This window comes from Nilaparvata lugens, chromosome 2 (genome assembly GCF_014356525.2).
Source record: "Nilaparvata lugens isolate BPH chromosome 2, ASM1435652v1, whole genome shotgun sequence".
In the NCBI taxonomy this organism is placed as follows: domain Eukaryota; kingdom Metazoa; phylum Arthropoda; class Insecta; order Hemiptera; family Delphacidae; genus Nilaparvata; species Nilaparvata lugens.
This window is the reverse complement of record NC_052505.1, coordinates 37,988,342-37,998,450: the sequence shown is the minus strand read 5'-3', so window position 1 is coordinate 37,998,450 and position 10,109 is coordinate 37,988,342. Positions and strand designations below refer to the sequence as shown.

Genomic DNA, 10,109 nt, shown 5'->3' with positions numbered 1-10,109 from the left:
AGTGTAACAACAATGTTGTCAGGTGGCAACCGACCACGTTCCAGCTTTGAAGCGGCTGCGGCTCACGTCTCAGCTCTCAGCTCAGCTTCACGAGGCAACAACACTCGCTTCGCTAGTCGGCCGCGTATTAGTACAGAGTACAGTGAGTAGAAAGGATTCAAGAGCAAGGATCCAGTACGAGGTGAACCAGTGCCGCAGTCAGATTCGTGTGCTACAAACCGACCAACGGTGTTCTTGTCGGCTCGTCTTCTTTAGTGTGTTCAGAGTTCAGTGTTCTCTATTTTATAAGTTATAACATTCATGTTTTTGGGAGGGAATAGTTGTTGAAGTTCCAAGGTGTCATAGATTACCACACCGCCAACATGAGGGAGGCGCACAGACATCGAATATACGTGAGTACTTAACTGATTAGTTTGGAAATGGTTATTGCTTCATTGCTCGTAGCACAACTGCTACAAATTCTTGTTGAATAGGAGCGATTGACAAATACCTTTGGTTCTTTGGTTATCGAAGTTTTTTCGCAACTAATCCGTTGCAAATAAATGAATATCCATGAAGTTTTTTATATTTAATGTATGTGACATGTGACAGAAGTTATTTTTACACTGCCTATCTGGAGACCCAGTCATTGGCTACGACTTCAAGTATTCAGGTTGGATGCTCTGACAAAATCTTGTTTATTTATTTGTTTAGTCTCATAGAATACTAAGAATTATTTCACAGAGTAGAATGTTCTAAATTTGAGAGAAATTGAAGGTCCACAGGATTTGTTTTCACCATAGATGTTCTATGTTCATGAATGAACAATTATTCCTTATTAGTTAAAGAGCCAAAGAACGATGATTAATTGTGATGATCTACAATATCGACTTTTCAATATTTCCGGATAATCCGACTTTTCGGATTGAGAATACTCGATCCTTTTGGAAATGTGGTCGAGGAAATTCTCGAGTGGCATGCAGCAAATAAAATATAGAGTAGGTAACACTGTAGTAAAAACTTGTTGAGCTATTGACATGATAAGTATTCTATGGAGTGTTTCTTATAGAAGATCCTCGATCAAGAAACATATTCTATCAGCTCTTCCTATTCCAATATGTATGGGAATCGAAACAACATCGGAGTTTTCAATACTTGGGTTAAAAAGCATAGAATTCCCCATTAGAAATTCAAGAACGTCTATTTCTTGATTCTAATTCTATTTAGAATTCCTTTAGAATGTTAGCCTGTAACTTATCAGACTAGTGACAAGCCATGACATTTTCCGAACACTATGCTACCACTCATCAATCATTCGAAATTATCTTAAATTTATCCATGATAGTTCATTATAATAATTGAAATGCATCAAGTTTTCACCAGCACAATCAATAGACTCTAGTAAATGAGTGTTATCTTCCAATGACCACTCTAAACTTATCATGCTATGAGTTTTGCATAATAATGAGTTCATCATAATGCTTGGTGAAAGGGGAGTGCTATGTGACAGTTATTTTTAAATGTATAGTGTACATTATTCAGTATTATCAATTTGTTACTTCAGCTTTGTTCCTATCTCAATTTACAACAACCTTTAAGGGCCAATAATTGAAAAAGCCAATTGAGAATCAGAAACATATTATGAAAGATCGTCTCATTGTAGCATGATTAGGTTCTGCCGAACCGGACAGTTTTCAATAGCATATGTCATATGGATGAAACAGATTGATAGCGTGGAAACATCATACAGAAAATCGAATGCTTCATTGATCATCAGTACTATGTGCTGATCATCAACCCACTGTGGTTCTGAATAAGATAATTATTATTGTAAAATTCATTTTTTTCCAACACTCCATCTGAAAAACTTGTTTTACTGCTTAAACTAAATTGTTTAGCAGTCCATGTTAGCGTCCAATTTTCAATTGTACCATTTCCTCTTGTTGAAATGTATTCGAAATAAAACGTTGTATACCCTGTAACCAGTAGGACAGAGGAAATTGTAAAAGCCTACAGATTAAATCTAATAGCGCTTAGTTTAGCGTGAATAAGTAGCCTACCGAGCAGACTAGAACCTCCATCCTCCATAAATAGTGTTTTGCTGCTTTGTTAGGCGTTTAAATACCGATTTCGTCATCTTAGTTAAATAACTACTAAAGTTTCAGAAATATTTCTATATTTTCTCATCAATTTACTTCCTACTTCTGAAGTCAAATTTTAAACAGTCTAAAGCTAATGAACAAAACTATACTAAATCAGAAGTAAATTTGGTCGTCGAGTAGTAATGTTAATTATAAACATTTTATATTACATAATATTCAATTACTAAAACTGAAACATAACTACCCAATTTGAAATTATAGCATGTCGAACGAAAGCTTGGCGCATTTTTCAATGAGAAGAATAATTCAGAATCCAATGTAAATTACAGCCATTAATATTTTAACATAATTACATTACCGCAGGTGTTCAAAAACCGGCAGATCAAACTGCAGTGAATTTGGAAGGTGAATTAGCTGACTATATATACTATATCAAAAGTCTATAATTTCACAAAATTTACAATAAATTACGTGAAAAATATTAATTTTGGATGATGTCAGCAATCTAGGCTGAGCTCACGTCCATAAACCTTCACAAGCCTATTTTATTATTCAATCATTAAAATATTCAGTGTTGATTAGGAACGGATTCATGGCTCATCCAATTCTATCAATGACCGAGATTCCTGTCCATAATTGAATGCTAGAGGCAGTCAGCTCTGAAATAGCTGAACTGATTCCTATTTTCATCAGAATATGACTGAAAAATACAATTACAAAGCACTGAAAATGATTGAGATTTAACAATCATTAACTCCATTATACATTAGTATCCACTCATTTGCATTTCCAAGATTATTACAAAAAAGGTTGGTATCTTCTATCGGAGATACCAATCGTATGTTTCGCACTATGGAATACATTTTCCAAATTCTTAGATTATTGAATGCCGTGAATCAATTTAAAGGGTATATTCGAATCAATAAGAGGGTCTTATCCCAGTGAGTAAAGGATTATCTCATCTTATCGAAGAATATTTATGTACAACTATGTGGGCAAGTACCGAGATTATTATTATCAATTGATTGATTTTCACAGTAACTATTTAACCATATAGTTATATAGTAACTGTACTGACACAAACCACTTCCAATCGACCAATCACAAAATAGCAAATCGACCAATCTCACTGATCACACTCACTTATTTTTTAATACACTTCAAAGCGTACGCGTAAATTCAATATAGAGGAAAATTAAGAATCAATAACATACTACGAATGTATTCAAGAATAAGCTCTAGGAGCCTTCAATATTCAAATCAAATCAGTTTCATTTTGCAAAAAAAATGATAAATCAAATTTAATACAATAAATCCAGAAAAAAATACAATTACACTTGAATTGATAAGAATACTGGATTGAATAAAATCTTTACACTGGCAAAGTTCTATAATATTCTCTTTTTTCTCCCTACTCAATTTTCAATCTTCCTTCTCCTCCTCATCCTCCATCCCCTCCTTCTCCTCCTCCACCTACTCCACCTTCTCCACCTCCTTCTACTTCTGCTGCTCCTCCTCTTCCTTCTCCTCATATTCTATTCATACAGGAATTTCCACCTTCAATTCAAACATGTTAATGCATGTCCAAAGACATTTCCACCAAATATTTGGTAGGTATCTTCTAGAAGATTGTAGACAATACGGAATTTATAGACCTGCTATTTCAACATTCTGAGCTCAAAATTTACGAACGGCTGAGTTTGAGAAAATATCATTATACCTCACTCCTTTTGAAAGTTTTTTGCTTCGTATCACGATATAGGTTTTCCACATTTGCCATACCAAGTCTTACAAGGATCAAGTTTCTGTTTAGTGATTCACATTTTCGGGAAAATAAACATTTTTTGGAAGTTCCACCGAACTTGTTGGCTGCTAGAGCAACAGGAAACGGTTCTTATGCGAGTCACCTTGCGTGGTTTGAGAATGAAACTGAGCCAAAGTGAGCTGTGAGCTCCGTCACTAGTCACTACCGCCATCATTAATACTGGAATAGAACTGCTTCAAAACTACATTCACTAACCTTGAAATGGTACAATGCTGTCATAACTAATTCCGGTAGTAGAGCAGCACATATTATATTGGCCGGCCCCACCTAAACAAAACAGCTTCAAGGCTGGCTAAATAGTGTATTACTCATTTGCACGCCTTTCTCACAACAATTTTCTGCGCAGATGTCTCGATGAAGATAAAATCTTGAAGGAAGTTGCTCCAAGGCAGGCTCCATTTGTGACAAAGTGCCGACATTCAGGTAATGTCGCTTTTCCTGTACTACTTACCAAGAAATTATTTAGAAACAATTTCTTCTGGCAAATCCACCATGACGTTTATCTCATATATCAAAAATTACGTTCCTGTTCTATCTACTGGGAAATTTTGGACTAATTTATTGTGACGTTCTATACTTATTGTTTCCAAAATTCGACGTCATGACTCGTTTGATTCCAAATAACGACATCTATAATGAATGTTCACAATGGATACATTATATATTAATGAATTATTATTTATAGATTTATATAGTCAGCTCAGTTTCTCTATGACAAAGTACTGATTGATTCATAATATACTTGTATTGATTCCATTCTATAACCTGCTGCTGCAATAAACAACAACCAATAGACACAATTTATATAAGAAATTACTATTATGAGGAAGAAAGAATATAATCTGGGTTTGATGAAGGCAGGAATCTCATCATTCAATATCTTCTCACTTCCAAAGATCTTTTTATGCCACTTTTTGAAAGAGCGATAAAGCTTAAAAGTCAGTTCTCAAAGGGATACCTTGACTTTGCAGTTAGGAGTCGGTAGAGAGAGTTGGCATTCTCGTGAAATATTATAAACATGGTTTTTCCAATTGAACTTGTTACTTGAAGCTAATTGAACTTTAGAATGATGAAATTTAACCAAACTATAAGATCAACCATCAATCACATTTCGAAGAATGTCAAACCATAGAGAAAATATAGAATAAACATTAAACTCATTTCTCCATAGTAAAACTTACAGTTTTAAAACTACATTTAACTTCTCAGGTACGAATAATGGTTTTTCTTCCAAAGTATGTTTTCCCAAACTTCTTTCTTGTTGAAAGATAAACGTATTTCGGCTTTCAGCGCTACAATGCATAAAAATTAAAACACTTTCCATGCTACTAACCGATAGTCCACTATAGTACTATAGCACCACCACCTTTAGCTTTTCCACTACTAGCCGACTGTAAACAGCTAAAATGGAGAGATAAGTTGCAACTTCAGTACTTCAAGATAGGTCATTATTTGAGATTTCCGGTTGCATTTAGGCCTAACGAGTGTCACCACTGAGCATTACCAAATGACTCACATGTCGTGAACAACTTTCTATTGGCACAAAACATTATCATGTAGTGCTGTTATTATGCTGGTCTACTATCGACCAACTATTTTGTCCTGACCATTGTATAAGAATTATTGCAATGGGGTTCTGAGTTAACGCTCATTTTACAAGTTCCTCGTGCAGAACAACCTCCTATCCTATTGCATTGTAAGTTAGAACAACCTCCTATTTTATTGCACAGTAGGATAGGCTTCTATATATGATAGGCTGTTTGCTAACATTGCATGAAATAGTAGCTAACATGACTTTTTATTACACTGTCTTCAATAGATAATTTATAAGCATTAATGGTGGCTGTGGCTGTCCTATATTACATTCCGAATGGATAAATATTGTTTTTATAGCAATAATGGCTTGATTTGTTCATGGCAATAGTTGGAAGCTCCCTAGTCTGTAGTTTATTCCAATGGGATGAGGATGAACGATTGTTTCCTTACGAACGGTATCGAGATTTCTAGGACGGTAGACCTTCTGGAACAGTGACGAAGTTTTAAAAAAAACGTTACAAATAACATCAGAGTTTATGTTTAATTCAATAATTGAAACATTGACTAATGTTCTATTTTTTCTTATAGTTTTAGTAATAATTGTAGTTTCTATTGTAAGTTACATTTTCTCTCCATTAATCTCTCAGAAATACATGTAAACACATCAATCTCTTTAAACCACCTTGTGAATACCGAGTGATATTCCTGTGCATCTCTTCTTCGTTATTTGTCAATATTGAAAAGTGATTGATGTTTTCATCTGCATTCTCAAAAACTATAATATACGGTATTCAAGTAAATATCCTCCTATAGACATTCATCCAATTTAAACCTTAAATAAGCTTGTAATATTGGTTATTAGCTTTCATAACTTTCTCCTATTCACAATAACAAAAATATAAAATTTCAATGGATACTCAACATACGTTTTTGAAAACTCCATTCTGCACCTAACAATGTGAATTCAAATTGAAGTTTTCTCTTCTGCTGAGGAAAATTGGTTCTGTCTTTGACGAAGGACGTGAAGTCAGAGTGAGATCAGAATTCTGAACAATACTGGTCTGGATCTCCCCATCATAAATAGATGTTCGTCAGATTCTTCTAGCATAGAATGGAGGACACGTGCCCCTACTTGTTTTCTTAGTCACTTTCAATTCATGTTCTACAAAAGAGTTATATGTATTTTCACATGTAATATCCCTTCCATGTAAAGTGATATCTAATTTATGATATTCAACTAAGAAAAATGTACTCTTTGTAGTGTCGAATAGTTACAATCTAGTTCGAAGTTACTGTTTGTATTACGGTATGAATATCAGTGATAGTAGACATTTATACATATAATGTATCTTAGAACCAACTTTACCATGAAATACCATTGAAACTGACTCAGCACTTATCAAGTAGACAAATTAAAAAGAGCTATACATTATATAGTATGGAAACAACCAACAATCATAAAATAAACACCATGGTATGTTTCACGGCTGATGAGCTCCAATTCTAAACTCCACTTATCATGCCAGTAGGCCATGAAAAATTATTGACCAATAGTTTTATCGTACTTCTGAAGGTTGAATGTTACCAAACTTGCATAGCATGGTTTGGAAACAGACTTGATTGATTTTTTATCATTGTTCCGTATAAGATCTGACAAGACAGCAAGTCTTAAGTGGTGTTCACATTAAACTCGGCAGCTCTGCAGAGTCTGTGGATGGATGGATGGAAAGAGATCTGTCTGTGCCGGCTTAAGCAATGCAGGTGTTCACACCGACCTCGGCGTATCTGCCAGCCGACGTTTCCGAGAAAACTCGGAAAAATGGAGATAGAAGAATTCTAATTTCAGATTCGGATTAGGCGCCTCGAAATTAATAATTTGGCTCGCGTTTGCTTAAAAAATGAAAAATGAGGAATCGGCAGAGATTTCAAGATCTTGCCTTCTAAACATTACCTTAAACACTTGACAGAGAAATTTGCTCAGAACAAAGGTATTATTATTATTCTGAAGTTGGTAGGCATGCTATTGAAGTGGAAATTGTTTTCATTAATGAAATATGATCAAAGTAATGTATGATTTGTTTTAACTATTCTTCTCTTTTGATCTTGCCGACTAGGGCTGACTGTATCAAATTACATTTTTCCACTTTTTCTGACTCATTCAACTAATATTCAACGGCAAGAGAACTTCACTAGAACAAAATCAAAATCAGTCTGCTCTGTTTCCTTGGCTGTAGCTGACCGTGCTGTGCCTCTAGTCAATAATTGTTGAAGGTTAAATTTGCTCTTTAGGGCTACTTGTATGTACAATAAAAATTTAAAATTGTAGCACTCAATTGATATGTATTTTAACACATCATGTTTTGAACTCTTAAGAGTCATTTTAATCTCTTGAGAATGACTCTGGAGATTTCGAAACATGTTGTTGTAAAATACATATTAAAAGGGCGCTATGAATTTCAATGTATATTGTCATTAAAAATCTACAAGAAATTTATATTATTCACAACAATTCACGGGAAATATTTGTTGAATTGCTGTCTTGCAGGCTAGTCAGCAGTTACTTCTTGACTGCTGCAATCATTATGAACTAGTAATACCCAATTAATTCAAACAATCGAGAAACTCACTACGTAGTACTTGAAACTACAATACAGTGGAAATATAGGAAAATTTAGAGGAATATTACTCCTGAAGTATAGATTAAGTATGAGAGATTGTCTATAATTTTTCTATCATAAAGCAAACGATGCAAAAAAAAATGTTTCAATAATATATTTACTTCTAGCATATAATTAATACAAAGATAAATGAACAGTAATATCAATATACTATCATCACTATTTTGTCTGCACCTTAAGCAGACAGATAGTCGTTCTCTGCTACTTATAGATTCCCTGTAGTTAGTATCTTCTTTTTTAATTTTATCATTAATAAATGATAAAAATTCACTGAATTGATCCTTACTAAGTCTGATCCTTACTAAGTATTTACTTACCCCCTGAATTTGTCTCCATCAGCTTGGAGATCTCGCATCAAGTGATGGAACTCGCCATAAATTTTTATTTTCTTTTTTCTTGGATGGGTGCACCCAATGAGATCAACGTCAAAAGAAGATCATCGTCACTGCTATATCATCGTTGCCCCTATTGAGCAAAGGAACGCTTTTATAAAATGAATTTATAAATGAATGCCGTGTATTAACACGGCACATATTGATTGGTTTGACATCATCTTCCCTCGGCTAGAGCGCAACTGAGAGCAGAGCTCTGTCGGCTCACAGATGTTTTTTGATGTGAACACAAACTCTGCGGATGTTCAGATATCTGTGCTCTGTTGCTCTGCCACTCTGCAGATCAAAATAGGTTGGTCTGAACAGACCTTTAGTTTATGAAATAAAGAGAAACCAACCGACAATTTCCACGTGTTCTTATAATATCACAGCTACTACTATATCTATCTCTACCTCACAGAAAGTTGGAATTCTCAACCTCTATAAGTTTTTTCGTCCACTAGATTCATACGTAGAGTCTATACATTTCATCAGAACTGCAATAAACATGATAGCTAAGAATGAAATTGAATGGAATCTCTTTGATAGACTCAAATATGGTTGTTAAATTATCAACGACTTCAAACATTGGTCGAAAACATCACCTCCAGAACAACTCAGGAAGTATAATGTGAATCCTTGGATGGTAAAACTCTTGTAGTTTAAATTCCATACGGTAATATTAACATTGTAAATTTAAATCAAAATCGTTATTATTATTATTATTAATATTGGAATGATCACATTGAAATGCTAAAAAAACTATAATTTTCAAATAATGCAACTCGGTTATCTATTATATTGCTAAGCTATTTCGATGTGTATGCAGTTGTCACTCAGCTACTATTTTTCTGAGGAAGTGTTCCTCTATAAAATGAGAGAACAGTGCATAAATGTACAGCAGACGTCACTGCATGAATATGCAAGCAGCGCGATGAGACTGGAAAATGCGTTGAGTAACGCATCCGACGCTCGAGCAGTTGTACAATTTCCTCTTGGATTCCGTCTGAAATACGTCGGCGATTTCCACTTTTGTCTGGAATAAAATGTTTAATACTGCAATAAGGAAATTCTGTGGTTTCTCTTATTACGCTACTATTACACTCAGTAAGCGTCACTATAATCATAAGATCTCTAAGAGGTTTGCATTTGTACGAGTGTAAAGATTTCCCGCTTCCGATTGAGCAGAATTAACGTATTCCAAAATTTGAAATGTTTCCTCGAAAACCTCAGAGAGAGTTCATGGTAATAGTGAAACATACTTTACCTCTTTACGGTAGATGGTAGTAAAGTTTTAACATCAAATCTCAGATGAACTCAATTATTTACTTCATTTGTACCCTCGTCACCTATTATAATGTTAAAAATATATTTGATGCAACATATATCCAAGTCATGAGTATACATTATTATTGTTCGCGAGAGAGAAAATTGATAATCGAGAGGGAATAAAACATGAGAAAGTGGAGGGGGAGCCTATGAATAACTTTGAAAAACTGTTGGGAATAAGAGGTATTCCCATGTTTTATTTCATATCTTTTACTGCAAGTTTATTCAACCACAGTCTTGAAATACATCTATCTATCAGCTTTATATTTCTCTCTTCATAGGATCGCGT

The 10,109-nt window shown here is 34.4% G+C and overlaps 1 protein-coding gene across 2 annotated transcripts in view; it reads left to right on the top strand.

The window, feature by feature from the left end:
• LOC111050787 (putative ferric-chelate reductase 1 homolog) overlaps positions 1-10,109 on the top strand; it is a 47,255-nt gene continuing 37,146 nt past the window's right edge. The window contains exon 1 of one of the 2 annotated variants that reach the window (XM_039421149.1): positions 1-392. In XM_039421149.1, the coding sequence (XP_039277083.1) occupies positions 363-392 (30 nt within the window). In that variant the 5' untranslated portion in view covers positions 1-362. The remainder of the gene's footprint in view (positions 393-10,109) is intronic. The other variant, XM_039421148.1, reaches the window with a different exon arrangement.